The sequence below is a fragment of the Chanodichthys erythropterus genome, chromosome 15 (genome assembly GCF_024489055.1).
Source record: "Chanodichthys erythropterus isolate Z2021 chromosome 15, ASM2448905v1, whole genome shotgun sequence".
Taxonomy (NCBI): domain Eukaryota; kingdom Metazoa; phylum Chordata; class Actinopteri; order Cypriniformes; family Xenocyprididae; genus Chanodichthys; species Chanodichthys erythropterus.
In genome coordinates, this window is record NC_090235.1 from 6252364 (window position 1) to 6276852 (window position 24489).

A 24489-nucleotide genomic window follows, 5' to 3' on the forward strand; every position below is an offset into this window, starting at 1 on the left:
AAGATAATCTTAAGAACATCTAAGTGTACTCAATTGAGCTATTTTGAGAGACCATGAAATATGAACTAAAACTGCTTTTAATATACTATCTCTGTATTTAAAAAATGTATTTAGTTACCACTTGTAGTACACTGCGGGTTCAAATGTATATAAGTTGTATCTTAATACATTTCTTTTAAATACAGAGATAGTATATAAAGTACAAAATTAGTGCAAGAAAATAGAGCACTTTAAGTACATTATAGAAATGAGAGTATTTTTAATTCCACCCCAAAATAGGCAGTTAAAACATGGTATAATAAAAAAATCTATGGAGTATTTTAAGCTGAAACTTCACAGACACATTCTGAGGACACCTTAGACTTATATTACATCTTGTAAAATGTCAATTCTAGGGCACCTTTAACTTAAATTGGTTGCCTTAAAATTGTGAGTTCAATAAAATTAAAACATTTGAGTTAATACCATGAAAGGAGATTGGTTTAATCAACAGAAACTCAAAATAAGTTATCTGAACAACTTTAATTATCCAAGTCGATTTGACAAAAGAAAAGTAATTTTTTACAGCCCCAGAAAGGTAGTAAAGTCTCGTAAAGACATCATTAAAGTAATCCATGTGACTCTAGTGGTTTACTCATCATTGGGATGTTTTGTACAAGGCGTTTTCTACCACAGATATTGAGGGGAACATGTCATTGTCTATTAGGCCTTCAGGAGCGCAGCTTTAAGCTTCAGCCATTTTGCAGTTCAATAAGCTCAAATTAAACAAACACAAACCTTTTCACTTTGAAAGACCTTTCACTTTAACAGTATGTGCTCACTGCCAAAAATTCCTCTGCATCAACTAAAAAATTCTTGTGTCAGCGGGTTTTGTAATTTTGCTTCTTGATTTATATTAATCTTACACTGCTTTCCCAGCATACAATTCCAAAATCTTCCTCATACCTAACATTCAAAATTGTTGTGTTCGTTTCCAGTAAGTGTAAACCAGTCTGACCAGTTAAACCCCCAAACCCCCACACCTATGACAAGAACTGAGCTCATGTAATAAAAACCGAAAGTCTTACCTTGCTGGTTAGTGTATATAAGACAGAGACATAGAGACCATCATTTTGTCTTTTGAATCTCAAGGAAGATGCAGCTCTCAAAATGCACTGAATCAACTTGTGAGTATTATAGTATATTCTTAATTTGAGTTATTGTAGACCATGTTTTTTAACAGTCAAGTAAAATGTATTTAAAATTCAATTATGTTTCTCTAATATTTGTTTGAAAATTATATAATCAGAATGCATAAATATTATTACATATTACATAAGTAGACAAATGAGTAATTTTAAAATGGACATTTTTAATTATTTTTACATTCTTGTAAGATTGAATGAGTATTACATTTTTAGATGTCTTAAAATAAATATTATTATTAAAATATTACCTCAAAGAAAACTAGCAGGCTTTGAAGCAAGAGATGGAGGACCATGATGAAAGCAGTGATGTTAAAAGGTAAACTGAAATCAAATAAAGAAAAGAAAATTATTTTATATTTTAATTATTTTAATTTTAAATACCTTGTGAATACCTTTGTTTTGTCTAACAATAGGAATACAAGAACATACAATGATGAAGAAGAAACTGAAGGTATGGAATTAAATTCTTTAAAATTATTTAAATTCTTTTTAATCATTTATGTGTATTCATGCTTTAATGTGCAATTTCTATTATGTATTATGTATAAATTATATATAATTATGTATAAACTTTAAGTCATGTGTGGGATGATTTCCCTAAAACCTGTAAACACTGTGGCTCTATGGCACCTTGATTTCCACATCACAAAAAGGCAAAAACAGCAACATTGGCTGAACCAGTTTTGGCAGGACCATCTGTTCGCAGATAAGGGATTTAAAAACAAAATAAGCTAACATTATATTTTCCATTCAGTGGCAGAGAAGTTACATAGTTCATCTTTAACAAAGGCACTGATCTTTAATCTCTTTTCCAAATATTCTCCTCTCAGGTCTCATTAGATTCACTGATGTAGGCCCGCACTCGGTACACTTAGAATGGGGAGATCCGGATACAGCTGCAAATGGACGACAAAAATTCCAGATTGAATGGAAGAATGAAGAAAAAGATTATACTAAAACAACACATGAAAACCACTTTGAGATAAAACAGCTTTCGCCTGGCACAAGTTATAACATCACAGTAGTGGCGATTGAGGAAAAGAAGAGTTTCTCTGCATTTGTGCGCACAGGTAAACTATGGCAAGCTATTCTTTTATATTTGTCACTGTGTATTGTTTGGCTAAGAAAAATGGGATAAATGGGGCAAAAATTGGCTGAGAAATGAGATCAAAATAGATTTTTTTTTTATCTGGGTTTAGCAAATGAGGGGGGGGGGGTGGTTTTCATAATAGCGGAACCAAAGTCATGAAAAGACCTACTATGAGTTGTTGTTATTCTTCATTCTTTACATTTTATGTGTATTTGAAGCACATTCTAAAGTCTTTGGGAAAGTATAGCATGTCAAATTTTAAAGATTATATGGGAAACGGAAACTCAGTGTGAAACAGAAGTTGCGACAGTCTTTTCTTCCCTATTTTGACCTATATCCGAGATAAGTGGCTTCTTAAACAAGAAAAACTGTAGGTGAGACTTGATTTTGTCCATCGGCACTGTTTGGGTCATTGGATGGTTGTGGTTTGCTATTTCTGTGATCACATGCAAGAAGATAAGTTACATTGTTACATTGATTAAAGTCACTATGAAATCAAAATGGGCAATTCTTATTTTTGTGAAATATTGCAGTATTTATTATAAATGATTTATCCAGGCACATAATTTGTCAGGACAATATGTCACTTACATGAGATTGAGGTCTCTGCAGAACAAATGTGAGCGTTTTCAAACTGGTGTTTGATAAATCTGTTTCTAAATCATGCATTGAAAATAATGCCCCTTACCTGACCCCACCTTAAAACACAACCGTCACTGTGATGTGAGCAAATCACACAGTTGAAAATGCCCGTTCATTATGGCCCACTGCTCTGGTAACTGCCATTACTGTCCTGCAGAGACCTATACCTGACTCACATTAGATCACATCACAGCAATAGCAAACCACAACCATCCAAACAATTCCTAATGGACAAAATCAAGTGAGTTTTTCTTGTTTGAGTCGAAGCTATTTCACTCGGATATATGTCACAATAGGAACTATCACAGCAAAGACTGTCACAGCTTCCATTTCATGCAGACGTTAAAAATTACAAGGGCACATGAACTTAAAAAAATGATGTGTACGAATAAATCATTTATAATAAGTACTGCAATATTCCATTAAAAAAAACAACTTTAAGACATTATGATACAGTCAGCTGCAGCAAAGTGACAATCAGTTGTGTTAAGCAAAAATAAATGCATTAATAGACTATATATTACAATTGTCAATAAGTAGGCTAATGCAAACTCCACAACAGCACTTTTACAAATGAGTCCTTTTACATAACAATATTTAGTAATCAAGAAATCAGACAAAATATTTAACTGATTTGAAGTGGCCTCATAATGTCACATTCCACCATATGTATTTCTTCCACGGTGGCTACCTTTTCTGCATATTCAAATTTGGTATGCTGACGATAAACGAAGGCCAATGAGGTTTAGCCAGTTTTACTCTTCTTTGCCTATTCTCCTTATAATGGGGCTGAGCACCACATTTCCACCTGTTTGCAGGTGTGTTTTCTGTGAGTAATCATTTACATTTGGACCTGTTCCTCACATTTGGACCTGTTTTTGGCTTTAGAACAATGGACTATATAATGAATAGTAGTGGGGGTGGGTGGGGACTCAACAGTCTCATTATATTTTACTATAAAATTACGCCTGATTCTCTAATTAAATGTCTAATTCTCCTTAAACAATAATTTATAAGTCTTTTACACTTAATTTCATTAGTTTCTTCATATTTATAGCAATCGCTATCTCATCTATGTTGACTACTTAAATTTGAAAACACTCAATGATACATTATACTCTATTTAAGCAATATGGGAAAAGCAAGAGTGATGTTGTTCTGAATAATGCATTGAAAAATAAATTGCTCACCCAAGAAACTTGAATAAATCAGTGTCTTTGAACGAATCGGTTAAGTGAATGATTCATTGACTCACTCATAAAGACTTGTCGCCACCTACTTATGTAACAATATAACTTACACAAAAAGTTGCAAAGGTTGGTGGCATTATTTATTCTTTGCATTTATTCATGTATTGTTTTTCCCCAAAGCAATCCCAGCACCTGAGAATTTTGAATATGTGTCAGAGGATGCAACAACTGTAAAATTAAATTGGACACCACCTCAAAAAATGGATCACAGTCTTTACAAATTTCAAGTGATTATGTATAAAAATGAAGAGAAAACAGAATCAGTCACTGTGAAATCAAATGAAAAAAACACTTTAATAGAAGATCTTCTTCCTGCTACTGAATACAAAGCTACAATAAACGCAATACTGAATAATGGCAAACAGAGTGAACCAGCCATTTTAATCGTCCACACAAGTAAGTGACTGTTTTAGGAGGCTGCTCATTTACAGCCAGTGTATTTTTATAATATTTATCCAATCCACAAAGTGAATTATGCACAAAATGATATGATGTTTTATAATTCCCTACAGAGCCACTCCCACCTGAAAACATACAGATCAAAAATGAAGCAACTTCGGTTTATCTGAAATGGATTGATCCTATTATTGATGACAACATTCCTCGCGGATTCAGGGTGATGTGGAGAAGTGAATCCAATGCAATGGAAGCATTTACAGATAAGGCAGAGGTTAATGTGTCAAGTTTAAAACCAGGAACTGAATATTCCTTCTCTGTCTGTACTGTAGTTGAGTTAAATGGCACAAAACTTGAGAGTACTCCTGTAAAAATCACACATAGCACAAGTGAGTTATTACTTTTTTTCTAACCAAATAATAAGCCCAATATGGCCCTTTTGAAAAGACCAGCATATTAGTGCTGCTTTGGTGCTGCTTGTTGCTCAAACAGTAGAGCACGATACCAGTAATGTCAAGGTCATGTGTTCAACCAACAAGAAATGTATGAATTGATCAAATTAATTACCTGAATGCAGCTTAAATTGTTCAAAGGAATGTAAAAAGAAAACTACGAAGCTTGTTTGGGACACCAGCAACCAAAACATACAGTATATGTTGGTCTTTTCATCAGAGAGTGAATCATTTCACTCAATCATTACTTTCTATGATTTGAATCAGGTAAATAAACTGTATAACCTTGCATTGCAGGCATAAATATGGAATCTGTGTTAAGGGACCTGGGACTACACCACTACTTGAAGAATAAACTGACTTTAAAGTCTGTGTTGGAAATAAGGAAACCATCAGATATGGGCCAAAATGCAGATAGTTTTACATCTTTGCCTTGGTTTTTCCTCAGAAAGCTCATGATGGTCAATTCATCAGCCAGAAAATGTGCTTCAAAGTGTAGCTCTAAAATACGTGAACAGAAATGCATCAATACCGTGCAGACATCTACTGGTTTCTATGAAGATCAGAAAGGAATAAATCCACTAGATTTGATCACAGCTCTGTTCCACTGTGCAGATCCTTTCCTCCAGCAAGAGATGGCTCTAAAAATGTCAATGTGTCAATTCTCTGTGCCTTTGCTGCTGCCAGACTGTGACACGAAAGAGTGCACTCTGATGCTTTGGGCCTTGAGGGACATAACAAAGCAATTTAGATCCCGTGGTTTAGAGGAAAACAGTATTGTGCGAACTGATTTGCCCCTGGTCTCTTTTGTTAGACTTGGAAAAAACAATCTATCTAAATCACAGTGTCTGAACAAGCTCCTTAGCAACAGTCAGCAAAATCATGACACTTTTATTCATTGGAACTGTCTAAATGCAAACATTCCAAGAAAGATCTCTAATGGTCTTGTTGAAATGAGCTGGTATCTCCCAAATGGAAAGGAAACTATTGACATTTTCAAAGAGCCTGTAGCCTTTGCTAATCTCCGTGGAGATGTTTCTCTATTTCAGGTCCAATTCGCCTTCCTGTGCCAAACATCTTCTGCAGTTTTTCTGTTCTGCGATGATTTGGATTCACACCAGACATTTCTGGGTTCCCTGCAATACAGATCAAAATTGGTTCTAGTTTGCACCACAAATGATCCAACATCAAGAAACAATTTGAAACACAGTTTGGCACAGATGAAGCTCAAAACATACTCAGTAATCATCAAGGATGGGTACATGAATGAGGATGAATTTGTCAATACATTACAGAAGACTGTTGCTGAAATACTTGCAGATTCTACAAAATTGAGCATTGAAAAGATGTCAAAGATTGCACCAAATCTGAGGATTCTTGTAGATGAAAATGATGCCATGTGTCAAAAATCAAAGAAAATGGCAGACAGAATCACAATAGACATTGAAGATATACTAGAATATAAAACAAGGCAGTTGCCTTTGCAAGGGAAACTGTGTAAAGAGATATCTAAAATGGAGAAAGAGATGTGTCGACTCAGAAAGGCAAACAAACAAAACATTGAGCACTACAAGAGTGAACTTAAAAGTAAAATTGAACATTTAAGAAAGGAACAAGGAAGCAACAGCATTAGAGAAGCAGTATCTCTATTCATTTCTGGCCTGAGCTGCTCCCCGAATGAACAGCTGTATTTTCTCAAATGGATGAAGATAAATTTGGATAGTCTAACAAGAAAGCATCTATCCAGGCTTGATGAGCAGTATAGGGATGCATGTAAGAATCACACAGAGGATAAAGAACGTCTCAGAGATCTGGATAATCAGATTTCCAGCAGCTCTTTAGGAGTCCAACACTTCATGAGAGAGTTAAGTCAACTTTATGAATCAGCTCACTTTCAGGGAGACTGGAAGAACATTAACCTGAAGAAACTGCCAGAAATATGTGCTCAGCTGATGCTGAATGGGTTTCCTCTAGAACTTATTGATGGAGACGCATCAAACATTCCACTGACATGGATTGGAGATGTGCTTACGGCGCTTAACAACCTGACATCACCTCACAACAAGATACGAGTTGTTACAGTTTTAGGAGTCCAAAGCACTGGGAAGTCTACTCTCCTCAACACAATGTTTGGAATTCAGTTTGCTGTTAGCAGTGGAAGATGCACAAGAGGCGCCTTCATGCTTCTAATAGACGTATCTGAGGAATTCAGATCAGAGCTTCAATGTGACTATATCCTTGTGATTGACACCGAGGGGTTAAAATCTCCAGAGTTGGAAAAACTGGCTGATAGTTATGAGCATGATAACGAACTTGCGACCCTTGTTGTTGGACTCAGCGACATCACTATTGTCAACATTGCCATGGAAAATGCTACTGAAATGAAAGACACTCTGCAAATTGTTGTCCATGCCTTTCTTCGTATGACAGAGGTGGGGAAAAGGCCCTGTTGTCATTTTGCACACCAGAACACAGCAGATGTTGCTGTGCGTGAAAAGACCTTGAGAGAGAGAATCAGTTTCTTTCAACAGCTAGACATTATGACTCAAGCAGCTGCTAAAATGGAGAAAAGGGGCACCAACAAGAAATTTACAGACATTCTAGAGTATAACATTGAAGGAAACAACTGGTACATACCTGGATTGTGGCTTGGAGTACCACCAATGGCTCCTGTTAGTACCGGTTACAGTGAAGAAGTGAGTAAGTTCAAGAATGGGATACTTGACATTTTGAAGAAATCAAAATTTCCGGCACAAGACTTCATGGTATTTAAAGAATGGATTCGAAGTCTCTGGAAGGCTGTCCAGTTTGAAAGCTTTATTTTCAGTTTTCGCAACAGCCTTGTTGCTGAAGCCTACTCCAAACTTTGTGCTGAGTTTAACTCTTGGGAATGGGCCTTCAAGAAGCACATGATTGACTGGTATACAAAGTCTGAAACCAAAATCACTAATATGGGTGTAATGTCAGTGCAGTCAACAAACGCACTTAACGTTGATAGATTATTGGCTGCTTTAAAATGTGAAGCTTCTTATGAGTTGGAAAAAGAGGGGAAAAAACTTTTAGATATAATTCAGCAATACTTTGAAAGAGAGGAGGAACATGCACACCTTGTTGAAAATCACAAGGAGGACTTTTTAAATAGTGCACGAGGCCTTCAAAGGGAGACAGAGACGGAGATACGAAACAAACTGGAGAATGCTGTTTTGATACAGAAGGGAATTGAAAAAGTGGAACTTATAAAGCAAAAGCAGAGAGATACCATGAGAGAGAAAGTGCTCAACTTGATCCAAGACTGCAGGAATAGAACAAATACACTCTCTGACAGTGAACTAAATGAAGAATTTGAAAAAATATGGATTGATATTGTGAAGCAGAATTCTTTTACAGCACTACCAAGGCAAGATGTGGTGAAGGAAACATACAGTCTCTTACATAATAACTTGGAAATGAAAGGTGGAGCCGTACGTGAGATGCTGTCAAATGTCACTAGTCTAGACCAGTGCGGAACTAAACCTTTTTTTGTAATGACTGTAAAAATGAATTTACTAACAAGAATCTCTAAATCTCTGCTGCCTGCAGAGAGAAATAAAAAGCACAGGTTAATACAACTGACATGCGAAAAAATTATATTTCAGAGTGAAACATTTATTACGAATAAGACCGAACCAAAATCAGACTATAGTGCTGAAATACAAGAACTGTTGTGCTTCATTGACAAGAAACTGGAAGACTGCAAGGATACAGAGATAAGTCCTGAAATCGAAGCATCTCTCAAGATCCACATTTGCGGGATTGCAGCAAGAGCTTTCCAGAAAATGCATGATGACTACATACAGAGAACTGACCCTTTGACATCTCTTGAAAGGTTCAAGGAGCAATGGTTAGCTGACTTTAAAGACCTCTACTACCAACGTGACCAGTGTCTGAACAAAGCAGAGATGTGTGCCCAACAATGCTTCGCCCCTGCCGTGATGGACTACATCCAGAAACGTCTTGGACCTGACATTGTGGATGAAATGTTGACAGGTGAAAGAGGGCTTAATTTTTGCACACGCTCATTTTTCCAGTGTTCACTTTTAAAACAGCTGCTTCAGGATGAAGACTTCAACAATATTCTGAAATATGTGCACAACTATGAAAAGTTTGTGACTGACTGGATTTCAGAGAAGATTATTCAACATTTTTCAGAGAAAGGGGCTCTTCTGAAGTTGGAGATGAAGCATTTGAACGTAATCATCAACAAAATCAAGGAAGCAGTTGAAAATGCAGAGACAAAGGAAGACATATGCAGTTTTGTGACCAATGTCTTCAAAAGTCTTAATAAAGAGCTGGTCACACCAACTGACACCCTCAGTGCAACTCTGGCTTTATACAACTCTAACCCTGCCGAGTTTATAGACTGCTTTAAATCATCACTAGACAAAATGCACAAGTGCTTAGAAGATCAGCTATGTGGTGAAAGGAATGTAAGAGATAAGCTAACCAAACTCAAAGTGAACAGACCTCAAGAGGTGCTCTTCAGCAGAGTGTTTGGCTGTGGGAAAAAGTGTCCATTTTGCAGTGCACCTTGTGAAGCTGGAGGAAAAAAGCATACAAATCATTTTGTCTCTATCCATCGGCCACAAGGCATTGGTTACTATTCCTGGATTGAAACCAATAAACTAGTCCCTGACATATGTTCTTCTTCTGTTGCTAGTGATGTATCATTCCGACATAAAGACACAGGATATCAGTGGTATCCATATAAGGAATACAGACAGATCTATCCGGACTGGAGGATTCAGCCTGACACTAGTATTCAGGCCACTGACTTCTGGAAGTACATCTTTGCTAAGTACAACACAAAATTTGCCAAGATATATAACTTAAAACCAGCTGACATACCTCGTGATTGGTATAACATCTCTGTACATCAGGCAAATAAATGCTTGGAAGATACATTCAAACGGAGATAATCCAAAAGAATGGGGGAAACAATGGCCAATATCAATGAACCTCAGAAATATAAAAAATATAATACCTGTAAATAACACAAGCAAAGTACTCAAACCACTGAGCAAAAGAACTTGACCCTGGCATATGGAGATGTCAAATATTGTACATTTAGTTTGCTAAATGACAGTCAATGAAGAAATAGTCAGTGAATCATGAATAGAGCTTTCAATGATTTTGATAAACCTGTGTGGCATTGATGTCAACTAAAGTATTTAACCCAATTTTATTTAATTTATATAGGCAAACAAAATCAAAGAATATTTTTTCTATTTCTAATTAATATCAAACATTGTTTGGATGGAAAAAAAAATAATGGATGACCTTCTGTAACATGGCATGATTAACAGTTACTTTTATCTTTGTGGCAGGCTTTAGAGTAGCTGAGATATTTCTTTTCTACTGTATTGTAAATTCACTGACTCTACCAAATATCATACTGTGTGTAATTGTAAATCATTTGCCATTGTAATGTGTAGACTAAGAATAAAAAAAGAGTAAATAACAATGAAAAACATTTTATAACCATTTACTGAATAAAATTGTAGAATTTATTCTTGATTGTCATTATTTGGTCTCTGAAGTCTGACATTTTAAAGTTAGCCTTAGGCCGTGTGTCCACCAGAGCGTTTTTAGCCAGCTGAAAACGCTAGGCCCTCTGCTTAAAATGCCCGTCTGTGAGCGCTTCTGCAGCGTAGCGTTTTTTTCCGTTGAGACGCTTTGTTGCTATGATACTGAATATCCGCGTCACTGTTACTTATAACTGATTTTGCAGATAATTTGTTTCAGGCTAAAGATGTTCACACAATGTGGAATTACTTGCTATGTTCGGAGACCAGCAATATTAATTTCTCACCCATTTTGTTTCTGTTTGTTGATGTCGCTGTACAGCAAGAATGTGACCGTTGGTCGGAGTTGTATTTGTCCCGCTCTTCCTCCACTCTGATTGGACGGCTGTCTAAAAAGTGACAGTGATGAGCGCAGCAGTTGAACATTCTTCAACTCGAGGCGACCAGTAAAAAACGCCCAGCTCTCAGCGCTTGAGCGTGAAAAAGACGCTCACGCTCTCGGCGTTTAAAAAACGCGGCGTTCCCATTGAAAACAATTGAAAAAAATACGCTAGCAGCTGGAAAAAACGCTTAGGTGGACACACGGCCTAAGTATGCTTCCTCATATAAAGCACATACCCATATGCATGAACACAGTTTTCGATTGAGCGGTATTGAAGTGCACTCAAATGGTTCCCTTTAAGGCTAAACCTGTATTTTGAGTTCAACCTAAATAATGATAAATAAAAGTGTTTGCTGTTTATGGTAAAAACAAAAAAATGCAGAATGGTGTCTATAGAAGGGAAGATACAGGGTTACAGAAGAATTTAGCATTCAGTTAATCAAAAAGATGTGTCAGACAAATGTCAAACAGAGTAATGTGACAAACATTCAAGTACTTTAAAATGTTTACTGTGGAAGATAATCTTTAAACGCAGGACAGTATATACATATCTAATATTGTACAGTGTGATATGAAGTTGTTGTCCAAATCAGTTCTTTAAGAGTTACAAATTATCTGAAAATGTACATTTTGGTAAATCTCAATATACAGTACAGCACACATTTCTCTGAAAAAAAAAAAAAAAAAAAAAAAAAAGTTTTATTTGCTGTCTAAATGTATGAAAATTGAATGCAAATATATATATTTTTGAAGCCATTACATCACAAGATTTTTTCCTTTTTTGGTCTTGGCACAAAAGGTGTCATTCACATTGCAAGCTTACTTCTGAAATTAAAAGCAACATAAAAAGAAGCCTTGTAAATGTCCTTCATTATTATTTATACTAGTGCATAACATTAAAGATAATAGGGCAACAACGTACGACAGTGTTTCATTTGAAATTTCCTCTCTTCGTGAGGATTCAAAATAATTTTAAGCTAAAGTAACCATCATGTATAAAGATACAATTATTCACTGATATTTTTTCCATTACCACATGGAATTTTGATAATACGATTAAGAACGTTAAAATCCTTAATCCTAATCACATTTAAATATGAAATATAGAAATAAAATGTACTGTGAGTCACAAACAAAGAACATGACACTCAAACACAGAAGCAAGAACAAAAAACTAATTTCCTTCAGAATTAACCAGTTTCAGCAAAAGCAATACTAAAGGAGCTTTTGGTTGACAAATCTTCACACTGACTGCTTTATTAGGCCCTTAAACCAGTCTAACCCGTCAACCCGTGTCAAAGACATCTGACATCACTTCCTGTTGAAAAGGCTAGCAGTCTGCAACATCTTTTTCAGAATGTTGAATTCATGTCATTTTTATCCTTCATGTCTAATACATATGATCAATCTAATACATATGATCAAAATCATGTCTTGTTATTTGTAAATTTACAAGAAAACACAAATCAAACGTGTGCAAAAGATATTTTCCCCTCTCGTTCAGTCTTTAACAGTTGGTGGTCAGAAGTGGCGTTTCCGTGAGAATAGACGTGATGCTTTTTGAGTCAGAGTAGCTGTCCTCTTCCTCAGAACTTAAGGCACTTCCCAGAGTTGGACGCCGTGATTGCTGAACCTTCCTCCTAACAAACAAACAATCACACACATTAGACTAGAGAGACAAACATTTGCTGCAGATCAGTATTGTAAGTGTACCCTCCAGTGGCCAGAATGTTAATATAAATAAGTTCATGTTCATTCAACACAATTGGGGCCTAAATACATGTGATATCAATGGTGGGATGTAACTACCTAAAATAGCGACACTACTGACTCTTATGTTTTTCAGTATTATTGCATTATCTCAGACAAGTGCAGCTTTTTCCTGTCTCAACCTACTTTATCCAATGAGTAACAGCAAATTGGTGGAATAATATTTCTCTATATGTAATGATGGGAAATCAGATTCATTTGAGTGAAATGGTTCACCTGGAGGGTCCAATTTTATGAAGTAGTTCAAAAAACAGATTCATTTGAGATATGCACACAATATTGGTATGCTGCTGTTCACTTTGTTTTAACTCGATTTTATGAATTGGAATTTATAAACATTTTATAAATTAAAATATATATATTTTTAATAAAATGTAAACAGAAAGTTAAAATGTATAAATATATTTTATTAGTTATATTTAGTGCATATTTATATGTTCAAGCTTAATGCTGTTATCCTTATTAATACAATAGACACACACATTAATACATTAATTCCTAATTATTTGAAATGGATGTGTGACGAACACTCACTTGAGCTCGTTCTCCAGTGTGTTGACTTTAGCCTGCAGCGCCTCCCGCAGCTCCCGCTGCTCCTCAAGATCCCGCAGAACCTTCCGTCTGACGCCCTCCAGACGCTCCACCTCCTCCTCGCTCTCGTCCACCTGACGCTTCAGAGCCTTCACTCGCAAAGACAGCTAGAGAGACACAGCAGCTGTTTAGATGCACACACTCCTCCTCTTGTCTAGCTATAACTACACTTCATTTACAAAATGAAAATGAAAATTAACATAAAAACAACTTTTCATTTCAAAGTGTATCAAGTACATACTCTAAAGTACATGAAAACTACATGTGTGTGTGCTTGCCTGGTCTCTCTGTTCAGCGTGCTGATTTCGCTCCTGGTCCAGTGTGGCCGTCACGTCCTTAAGTTTCCTGTCCAATCTCCTCTGAGCTGCTAGAATGGTGTTTTTCTCCCTAAATGCACAAAAAGCAGTGGATTTATTAATTCCCAGTTTGATGCCGATTCATGACAGGAGTGTTTGTTTGTACTTGTCGAGTATTTCTACAAGGGTTGTCAAAAGTACCAACTTCGGTACTGAAATTTTAAAAATGTGACGGTACGAAATTGATACGAGATTGTGACGAAATGTGAGTGATTTCCCCCTAGCATTTTGAGTGGATCCTTAAACGCCTCTGATTGGCCATTGTGTTCATGCGCTCAACAGATATGTCTGTGATTGGATACAATGATCAACGCTTCAAAAACACAGTGTAATAAATAGACATCATTGATGCTCTTCACCAAATGCTAACACAGATACCACAAGCCCAACAGCGCTTAAAATGCTAGGGGGAAATGCTGGCATCATCACATTTTTAACATTTTTTGACAACACTACTGTGTGTGTACCTCTCTTCACTGCGCAAACGGTCCTCCAGCTCCTGAACCTTGTGTTCTAGCATGGTGACCCCAGCAGAGGGACGCGTCTGAGTGCCCATATCAGCTATACGAGACTTTAACTCCTTTATCTGAGAGACCAAGAGACACGGCAGACAAATAATAGAAGTTTTTAAACACTTAAAAAAACAATTAAGATGACAAAAGATTGTTAATCATGCATTAAACTCATGTTTTTTAAACTAACATATTTCTTTTTTTGGTTTCTGGTCTAGCTGACCTAATAAACCTAAAGAGAGGAAATAAACAAATAAATAAATCTGGAAAAAAACACAATAAATACATTTAGAAACAATAATAAAAAAAAAAATTTAAAAAGCTGGAAAAACTCCAAATAAAAAATCTGGGACAAACTCCAAATAATTAATAAATAAATGGAAAAAAGGATAAGGCATTATCTCCTCATGGTATCATCTAAAGGGAAAAAAAGACTTCTTACAGTGGCATGAAATGTATGTGAACAACTTGCAGAATCTGTGAAAATGAGAATTATTTTAATAAAATAAGAGGGATAATAAAAAATGCATGTTATTTTTTGTTTAGTACTGTCCTGAGTAAGATATTTTACATAAAAGATGTTTGCATTTAGTTCACAAGACAAAACAATAGCTGAATTTATTCAAATAACCCCATTCATAAGTATGTGAACCATTGATTCTCAATACTGTGTGTGGTTACCTGATGATCCACGACTGTTTTCATGTTTTGTGATGGTTGTTCATGAGTCTCTTGTTTGTCCTGAGCAGTTAAACTGAGCTCTGTTCTTCAGAAAAATCCTCCAGCTCCTGCAGATTCATCAGTTTTCAAGCATCTTCTGCATATATGAACCCTTTCCAGCAGTGACTGTATGATTTTGAGATCCATCTTTTCACACTGAGGACAACTGAGAGACTCAAACACAACTATTAAAAAAGGTTCAAACAGTCACTAATGCTCCAGAAGGAAACATGATGCATTAAGAGCCGAGGGGTGAAAACTTTTGAATTCCAATATCAAGTTAAATTGTACTTAATTTTTCTGCCGGGAAACATGCAAGTATCTTCTGTTACTTCCGAAGGGCAGTACTAAATGAAAAACAATGATATTTAAACAAAATAAGAAAAATTGTGACATCTTCATCCTGTTCAAAAGTTTTCACCCCTCGGCTCTTAATGCATCATGTTTCCTTCTGGAGCATCAGTGAATGTTTGAACCTTTTTTAATAGTTGAGTTTGAGTCCCTCAGTTGTCCTCAGTGTGAAAAGATGGATCTCAAAATCATACAGTCACTGCTGGAAAGGGTTCAAATATGCAGAAGATGCTTGAAAACTGATGAATCTGCAGGAGCTGGAGGATTTTTCTGAAGAACAGAGCTCAGTTTAACTGCTCAGAACAAACAAGAGACTCATGAACAACCATCACAAAACATGAAAACAGTCGTGGATCATCAGGTAACCACACACAGTATTGAGAATCAATGATTCACATACTTATGAATGGGGTTATTTTAATAAATTCAGCTATTGTTTTGTCTTGTGAACTAAATGCAAACATCTTTTATGTAAAATATCTTACTCAGGACAGTACTAAACAAAAAATAACATGCATTTTTTATTATCCCTCTTTTTTATTAAAATAATTCTCATTTTCACAGATTCTGCAAGGGGTTCACATACTTTTTCATGCCACTGTATTTCTAAAGTAATTATCTTAATTAAAGCCATTAAAAAGGTGTTTGTGTGTACCTGTCTCTCCAGTGCACTCTTATCCATCTCAAGATCATGTCGGGCTGAACGCTCCTGCATCAGTTCAGAACGAAGCTGATCCACCTAGAAAAAAAAATATTCTAAATCTATATCTCTGCTTGCGTACAGCCTATGCTTGCAAACAAATCAAAAACAAATATGACATAAATGAAAACCAGCCTTTAACTAACGTGCGTCTATGTACCTGCTCTCGACTGCGAGTGATGCGTTCGTTCAGTAGCTCCGCTCCACTCTTCTCCTCGTCTAACTCGATCTCTAATGTCTTCACTTTGTCCTAAAACAAAAATGAGCACTTTCATAAAAATCTCTGAACTACATTTACATACATCACTGCAATGACCTAATAAGCATCTCCCTGTTCTCATTTCCTGTCAGTCTTGATCACACGAATATTCGATGAAGCCTCCAAAACATTTTTAAGAAGAGACTGGGTGCTGTCGAGTTGGTCCCCTCAAAAGTCTCGGTGCCAAACCCACACAGTTACCTCTATCAGGCGGATCTCTCTGCTGCGGTCCGTCTGTGAGCTTCTCTCCGTCTCCAGCTCAGTCTCCAGGTGTTTGAGACGACTGCTCAGTAGATCTTTATCCAGCTGAGCGCTGTCCCTCTCCTCTGAGCATGAAAGCAGATCTTTCTTCAGACGAGACACCTGAGAAACATACACAAACTAAGATTCTCTGGTGTGATCTGGACTCTGAACTGAAAAGCTGTAGGTTCAAGAAACCTTGGGGCTCAAAAGTTAACAACAATAGATGTTAATGGACCCTGTGCTGATGGATGGGGGCAGTAGGAACATTTTTATATATATATATATATATATATATATATATATATATATATATATATATATATATATATATATATATATATATATATTTTTTTTTTTTTTTTTTTTTTTTTTTTCCAAAGGATGCAACTATTTTTGCTATAATTGTTTTTTTTTTTTTTTTTTTTTTTTTTAAAAACTAATGTTGTATTTTTACACTGTAACTAGTGAAACGTGGTCAGTCTCACCTCCTCCTGAGTGGTCTTGAGGAGGGCCTGTGCTCTCTGTAGCTCAATCAGCCTGTCTTTACTGAGTCTCTGAACGTCCTGCAGCTCTCGACGAGAACGATCCCTGAATTCATCCAGCTGAGACTGAAGAACCTGCACCGACTGACGTGAATCTCCCATCATAGCCTCCATCTGATAAAAAGAAATACAGAAAAACATCAAATAACAAATAAACTCAGCAAAAAAAGAGAAATATCCCTTTTTCAGGATACTGTTTTCTAAATATATTTTTGTAAAACACAAATAAGCTTTACAGATCTTTATTGGAAAAATAAATAAATAATGTCAAACTGAAATGTCCGTAATGTAAGACAAGAAGGCAGGGAGACAGGGAAGAACAGCTGATCGTTCTTGCAGTGCCAAACCACGTGTAAACATGCGTCTCTCCAGACATGTTAGAGAACTTGCAAATGCCTTGGAAGAGTGGGGTAACATCTCACAGCAAGAACAGGCAAATCTGCTGCAGTCCTTGAGGACGAGATGCACTGTAGTACTTAAAGGGTTAGTTCACCCAAAAATTAAATTATTCACCCTCATGTCTTTCCAAACCTGTAAGACCTTCGTTCATCTTCGGAACACAAATTAAGGTATTTTTGTGGAAATCCGAGAGCTTTCGGATTCCTCCATAGACAGAAATTTAATTACATTTAATGAATTTTTTTCTTCTGACACAAAAAACACAAAAGATAACTGTTTGGTTACTGGCATTCTTCAGAATATCTTCTTTTGTGTTCACAGGTTTGGAACAACTTGAAGGTGAGTAAATGAAGACGATTTTCATTTTTGGGTGAACTATCCCTTTAAAGCAGCTGGCGGACACACCAGATACTAGGGCTGGGTAAAAAAAAAATCTATTTTTCGATTAATCGTTTTTTAAAATGTGGTCGATTCAAAATCGATTCTCAAAGGCCACGAATCGATTTTTTTCCCCCATATTTATTTCCGCAAACATTGAACGTAAGATTAACGTTAATCTAATTATGAGTCTTCTCCACTAGATGTCACCCTCTTATTTGCCTTGCGCGATGTCACCAAAGAGCAAGAGGCGAACCTGTCATTCATTAATTCAGTGCTTAAATGGCGGTTTCAGGTGCTTTGTCAACGTTGATGCCACCTTCACATAAAATTGAATCGAAAATCGAATCGATTTGGAACATCTGAATCGATACCCAGCCCTACCAGATACTGACGGCTACTTTTGATATTGACCCCTCTTTGTTCAGGGACTCGTTATTCAAATGATCAAAAGTGACAGTAAAGACATTTATAATGTTACAAAAGATTTTGATTTCAAATAAATGTGGTTGTTTTAAACTTTCTATTCAAAGAATCATGGGTTTCCACAAAAATGTTAAGCAGCAACTGCTTGAGCAGCAAATCGGCAAATTTGAATTAATTTTGAAGGATCATGTGACACGGAAGACTGGAGAAATGATTCAGCTTTGCATCACAGGAATAAATAACATTTTAAAATATATTATAATAGAAAATAGTTATTTTAAATTGTGAAATTACTTCATAATATCAGTGCTTTTACTGTATTTTTGATCAAATAAATACAGTCTTGGTGAGCACGTCTTTCAAAAGCACAGACAAAAAAAAATAGTTTGTACAAACACTACCGTTTAAAAGTTTGGGATTGTTACTATATAAATTAATAAATAGAAGCTTTTGTTTATTTGAACAAAAAACACACACACACCTCCTTATTAATCTTCTCCAGAGATCGGTCCAGCAGTCTCTTTTGCTCCTCTAGGTCACTCTTGCCTCGTCTCAGAGCTTCTCTCTCTCTCTCCCTCTCCTCCAACCGTTTGTTGAGCTCGTCTTTCTCCTGACCCAGCCGAGACACTGTGCGCCGGGACTCCTCCAGCTGGTTCCTCAGGCTCCGGTTCTCCTCCTCCAGAACATCTGTGGAGCTACTGTCAGGAACGCTGGACTGCAGGCGTGTCTGGAGACCAGGAGGAAAAGAAAGTTTAAAGATAATGAATTAATTGTACATAGAAGACTCAAAGAAGATGAGATGTATGGATATAGTTATACAAATCATTTTAAAATAAAATGCTAATAAATTTACATGAATATTTTTAGGAACATTTTACCATGCGGGCTATTCTCTCTCTCAAGCGAGCATTGGCCTCTTGAAGTTCTAGGTTGCTTTCAGTATCCGGAGATTGCACTGACATTAAGGGCTACAGGAACAGGATGTAAACAGATTAAGGGGACAAAAATTAAATTTGCTAGAACTTTTCCTCAAGGAAAAGTGAGAAGCTGTATAAAGCAACAAAACCCCAATCAATCAGAACATATTTGCTTATTAAAGTGCCCCAATTATGCTTTTTCAAATATTACCTTTCAGGCAGTGTGTAATATAGCCGTTTGTGAATGTAAAACATCAAAGTGCACAACAAAAAGTTATTATCAGCTAAATTTTTACCAATTCCAGTCTCAATTTCTGTTACATACCTACATACAGCATTGGGGGTAACGAATTACATATAACGAGAGTTACGTAATCAGATTACTTTTTTTAAGTAACTAGTAAAGTAACTCATTACTTTTAAATTTCCAACAAAATATTTAAGTTACTTTTTCAAACAAGTAATGCAAGTTACTTTGTTTTCCCATTTATTGACTGACAGCTCTCCTGTCCCCATTTTGAGAGAAATCAGGAGTAAGTGCAGAGGCAATGTGTACGCCAAGTAAATATGGTTATTCTAGACTAGTTCTAGACTAAATGTGAGCATTTACCTTATTCATTTCACTTTTGGTGTGAAAGGGCCTTTACATTTGCCAAACAACTTTTTTGATGTTATACATACAAACAAACAAACACCCCCGCCCAGATGAGAAAAATTAACAAAAGTATCGTAATGCATTACTTTCCATAAAAAATAACTAACACAATTAATTACTTTCAGGGAGTAAAGCAATATTGTAATTCATTACTTTTAAAAGTAACTCTCTCCAACACTGCCTGTGTAACTTCTTTAGCTGCCCTCGAACAATGTCTACTTTGACCCGCCCTCGAACACTGTAGTTGTAGCTGAGGCCTGGAAGAGTTTGGTTCGTGTTGTCAACATGTCGAGAAGACGTCGTTTTCTGCGCTGCCAAAGCAAACTTCAAAAGGATGAGGACTCGGGGTCAAATTGATAAGGAAAAGAGACACCCTGTGGTAATGGTGTTTCGTTTCCGACATGTGCTGTAAGCAATAGACAACAGACTGGGCTGTCTGACCAATCAGAGCAGAGTAGGAGGGGATTAGAGAGACAGAGTCTGTGAACAAACCATTTTCAGACTCTTTGAGAAATTATGTGATGTGCAATGTAAAATGTGTTTTTTGACCTTCGATGCATGTATATCTATTGTAGGAGACCTCCAAAACAAAATTAGGAACATTTAAAATAGCATAATAGGTGCACTTTAAAATTCACAAGATTGGCAAGATTTTAGACCAATGAGATTCAGTGTGGGCGGTGCTTCCTAACACGATGCAAACAAAATAAACCTGGCTGGTTAAGGCAAAAGCAAATATAGAAGAAAAGGAATTCAATACACCTTTTAGAATTACCTGTTGTGTTTTCTCCAGTGCTTTAGCAAGTTCCTCTTTGTCTTTCTGTAATTGGTCCTTTAGTCTGTCAATCTCTGCCTTCAGCTCCTTCTCTTGCTTCTCATTGGCTCTTGCTGCTGATTTAAGCTCTTCTTCCTTTTTTGCTACCTCTGCTTTCTGTTTTTCCACTTCTGAATGAGCTTTCTTTAAATCATCTCGGCACCGCTGTAACTCCTGAAGATGCAAAGTTACTGTTATTCCAGGCTCTAAAACAAATCTAGGTCTCAAAATACAGCATTCACCATATATTGACAGGTGTTACCAGGGCCGGCTCTAGCCCTTTGGTTGCCCTAGGCGAGATTGCCCTAGCCCCCCTCCCCCCAAAGGACAAATACTATACACCAACTACAAGCATAGATAAATGCAACATAAAGTTACAAATAAAATATGAGTTCTTAAATATAAAATGAAACTGTTCACTGTGTAAATGTAATGTAATATAGATTAATCTTTGTTAAAGCTGTGTTTTGTTGTTTGACATGACAGACAACCGCAGGTATTTTTAGGTTGCTGTCACTTTAAGAGTAAGACTCCATGCACGCGCACATCCGATAGATACACATCCGATTCCGAATTCTCACCTCGTTCAATTAAGAAATAACCGAATGTGTTTTCGAGAATACTTTATTATTTTGACTGACATAATGCGTGTGTATGTGACCATCCAAGTGCATTGAGGACGCGAAAGAGAAATTAATGTAGGGTTTAAGAGCTATCAGGAACGCGCCTCTCTCTCTTTCTAGCTCTCTGTGCGCGCGAGCCTTGTATACGCGTCTGCGCGTACCGATAACACCTGCGTGCGATACCGAATTAAATCCTCTTTTTCCTCTTCTAGCGCTGGAATAGTTTTATATCTATTTAATGTGTGAAATAGCAAAACAAAACACGTTCAAATTATAACCTGTTCACTCTATTGCGGTGATACTTGCAAATGATCCGTGAATCACATGCGTCCCGAACCGTGGGGCTTGATCCGAACGGATCACGGATCAACAACAATCCGTTTAACCGCTAGTTCAAGGTGATGATGCACAATACTAAGCACATTTATTTCATTTAACACCTTAATGGCTGAGATGAGAAGATTTACCTCTATACTGGGTTTTCCTTTTATCTTTCTCCGTTTTCGTCCCTGTGCACCGGAGGGTTTATTAGACCGCTTCATTTTCTTCATCAACTGCGCACCTAACGTAACGTAACGGCGAACCTAGAGGGCGCCCGCGCCCCCAACATATTTGTCGCCCTAGGCAACCGCCTAGGTCGCCCATAGCAATCGCCGGCCCTGGGTGTTACAATGAATCTTTTTGAACAGAGAAAATGGATTGTGGCACTTTATTATGTATCTTACCTTCATTAAAGGGTTTGAATCCGTTTCATCAGTTTGCTTCTTAACTGTGAGCAGCTTCTCTTCCAGTTCCTTCTTCTCCTGCTGAGCCTGCAGCAGCCTGTCCAATGAGACAAACACATATTAAAACACAGCAACACACAATACCACATTCACCAATGTTAGTGCAGATAGCCACTAAAATAATTAATCCTATGGTCGAATCAACATTATAAAAGAATATGTATTATTTCAGAATCTCAAACAGAATTGAAATGATTAAAAAAGATTTGACCAAGACATGAGCGTCCATTTTGATCGCCTGCACAAGAAGGTTTGACATATTAGTAGAATTCAAGTATTGTATGATTAGATTTGATGTACAAGCTCAGATAGTGAGATTGAAGGATTTTGATTAGTTTTAAAGGCATAGTTCATGCAAAAATGAAAATTCTGTCATCATTTACTCACCTTCAAGTTGTTCCAAACCTGCATAAATTTATTGGTTCTTCTGAACACAAAGGAGGATATTTTGAAGAATGTTTTTAACCAATCAATTGTGGGACACCAATGACTTTTTTTCCCCAATACTATGGAAGTCAATGGTTTGGTTACAACAACTGTTTGGTTACAGACATTCTTTAAAATATCTTCCTTTGTGTGCAGCATAACAAAGAAATGTATACAGGTTTGAAACAACATGAGGGTGAGTAAATGATGACAGAACTTTTATTTTTGGGTGAACTATCCCTGCAATTATAACCTGCAGCCAAAATGAAGCCAGGTTAATAGATTCTAGTTTAGTGTGTCAGTATAACTAGGGCCAGATTCTATGAAAGATTACTAATTTAAACTAAAACAATTCATCAATCATAGTTAATTTGATTAGATGAGTCATTTCTGCCTGTGGTGTCAGTGGTTGTGCGCCTACAGGATTCTGTCTCACTTTTGAAATGCGCTGCACTGCCCTCGTCTGGCAAACCAAGAGTGAACACATACAACAGAAAGACAACAATGAACATTCAATGAGCATATCTGACATGAACACATAGCATGAAACTCATAAAACACACAAAAATGCAGACAAACTAAGACAACATATAAAAAACTATCAATGAAACCTGTGGGACAAGATTATGAGATTTAGCTCAGGTCAAATTAAAACTCCTTTAAAACATCTATTTTTTCTCATCATACACTACCATTTAGAAATTTGGGGTCTATATATATATTATACACAGGATGAAACAAATTTTTAGCCAAACATTCATCATACATACTGAAGTCCTCAGGATTACACTGAATGTTAAAAAAGGGTGTTGGTCACAAGGTTGTTTGTATATGATTACAGATGAATTACTTGACTCCTTAGACAAATACGGACTTGAACCTTGGAATGACACCTTAAGATCTTACAAGAAATTATAAAACACAGTGTTTTAAGTGATTAAGATTGCAAGGTCACTGTGTTGTTGGTCATAGTGGCCGTTCCCAATGCTGGATGTCCTGACATTATTGGTAGGCTTTACTGCAATCACATTGCATCTGCATAAAGTTAAACTTTTCTTTAAAAGTGCCTTAGAACCAGTTTTTACAAGATGTAATATAAGTCTAAGGTGTCCCCTGAATGTGTCTGAAGTTTCAGCTCAAATACCCCATTTTTTTTTTTTATTAATTTTTTTAACTGCCTATTTTGGGGCATCATTAACTATGCATCGATTCAGCGCACGGCCCCTTTAAATTGCACGCTCCCCCCCTTTTTCGCTATTGTTCTTGCTTGATGATTAGTCTGAGCTGTGCACAGATCCAGACATTAATACTGGCTGCCCTTGTCTAATGCCTTGAACATGGGCTGGCATATGCAAATATTGGGGGCGTACATATTAATGATCCCGACTGTTACGTAACAGTCTGTGTTTTGTTGAGATTCGCCTGTTTTTCGGAGGTCTTTTAAACAAATGAGATTTACATAAGAAGGAGGAAACAATGGAGTTTGAAACTCAATGCAATCTTTTCCATGTACTGAACTCTTGTTATTCAACTATGCCAGGGTAAATTCAATTTTTGATTCTAGGGCACCTTTAATTTTGATGTTGGACCCACCCACATCGCATCAACAATAGTCAGTATCACTCATTTTGTTGGGATTCACCAAAATTTCGGCATCACCAATATAAACATTCTCCCAATGTTGACGTATGATATGTCAGAGCTTACTCTCGGTTGGTGGAGCTAAGCTGGTCCTTCCATTGGTCGCTCTGCTCTTTGTATCCCTCCAGCTCCTCCTCCAGAGCCAAGATGGAGGCGTTCACCTTCTGACGCTCCTCCTCGATTTCCATTTGAGACTGCAGATAAAAGACACACAAAATCAGGAGGTAACAGTGAAAACTTTATTGCACCCACTCAGATTCATGAAACCGTTTAGACGACCAAATAGATCACAAAGCCAAATGTATCTGGCCTAGTTCAACTAAACAGGCATGACATGACAAGTAATAAAACATCCTCTTGAAGCAGGTACTAGGAATGTGAGAATCACCCTGAAGGGATTTGTCTTGGAAGTGTATGTTCA

General features: G+C 36.7%; 2 protein-coding genes across 5 annotated transcripts in view; one reads left to right on the top strand and one right to left on the bottom strand.

Annotated features, from left to right (window-relative positions):
• The first annotated feature begins 1468 nt into the window (after nucleotides 1-1468).
• Nucleotides 1469-9972, top strand: LOC137002151 (interferon-induced very large GTPase 1-like). Its single transcript, XM_067361657.1, has 6 exons — nucleotides 1469-1503; nucleotides 1601-1638; nucleotides 2018-2257; nucleotides 4290-4565; nucleotides 4682-4954; nucleotides 5315-9972. The coding sequence occupies exons 1-6, from the start codon at nucleotides 1469-1471 to the stop codon at nucleotides 9970-9972; spliced, it is 5520 nt and encodes a 1839-aa protein (XP_067217758.1).
• A 1564-nt stretch (nucleotides 9973-11536) lies between these two features.
• Nucleotides 11537-24489, bottom strand: part of cgnb (cingulin b) — a 28258-nt gene continuing 15305 nt past the window's right edge. For 2 of the 4 annotated variants that reach the window (XM_067361328.1, XM_067361329.1), the window contains exons 8-21: nucleotides 24135-24262; nucleotides 22864-22890; nucleotides 21942-22038; nucleotides 20555-20767; nucleotides 19086-19175; nucleotides 18689-18934; nucleotides 16948-17118; nucleotides 16421-16582; nucleotides 16121-16210; nucleotides 15916-15999; nucleotides 14145-14263; nucleotides 13600-13708; nucleotides 13265-13428; nucleotides 11537-12600 (exon numbers count right to left, since the gene is read on the bottom strand). In XM_067361328.1, coding sequence (XP_067217429.1) covers nucleotides 12468-12600; nucleotides 13265-13428; nucleotides 13600-13708; nucleotides 14145-14263; nucleotides 15916-15999; nucleotides 16121-16210; nucleotides 16421-16582; nucleotides 16948-17118; nucleotides 18689-18934; nucleotides 19086-19175; nucleotides 20555-20767; nucleotides 21942-22038; nucleotides 22864-22890; nucleotides 24135-24262 — 1833 coding nt within the window. In that variant the 3' untranslated portion in view covers nucleotides 11537-12467. The remainder of the gene's footprint in view (nucleotides 12601-13264; nucleotides 13429-13599; nucleotides 13709-14144; nucleotides 14264-15915; nucleotides 16000-16120; nucleotides 16211-16420; nucleotides 16583-16947; nucleotides 17119-18688; nucleotides 18935-19085; nucleotides 19176-20554; nucleotides 20768-21941; nucleotides 22039-22863; nucleotides 22891-24134; nucleotides 24263-24489) is intronic. The other 2 variants (XM_067361330.1, XM_067361331.1) reach the window with 2 other exon arrangements.

What these genes read in the sequence shown, in the direction of transcription:
- LOC137002151 (XM_067361657.1), top strand. Translation starts at nt 1,469, where the DNA reads ATGGAGGACCATGATGAAAGCAGTGATGTTAAAAG. An exon ending in TGATGAAGAAGAAACTGAAG is followed by an intron (nt 1,639 to 2,017) that starts GTATGGAATTAA and finishes TTCTCCTCTCAG; the next exon opens with GTCTCATTAGATTCACTGAT. An exon ending in AAAAATCACACATAGCACAA is followed by an intron (nt 4,955 to 5,314) that starts GTGAGTTATTAC and finishes CTTGCATTGCAG; the next exon opens with GCATAAATATGGAATCTGTG.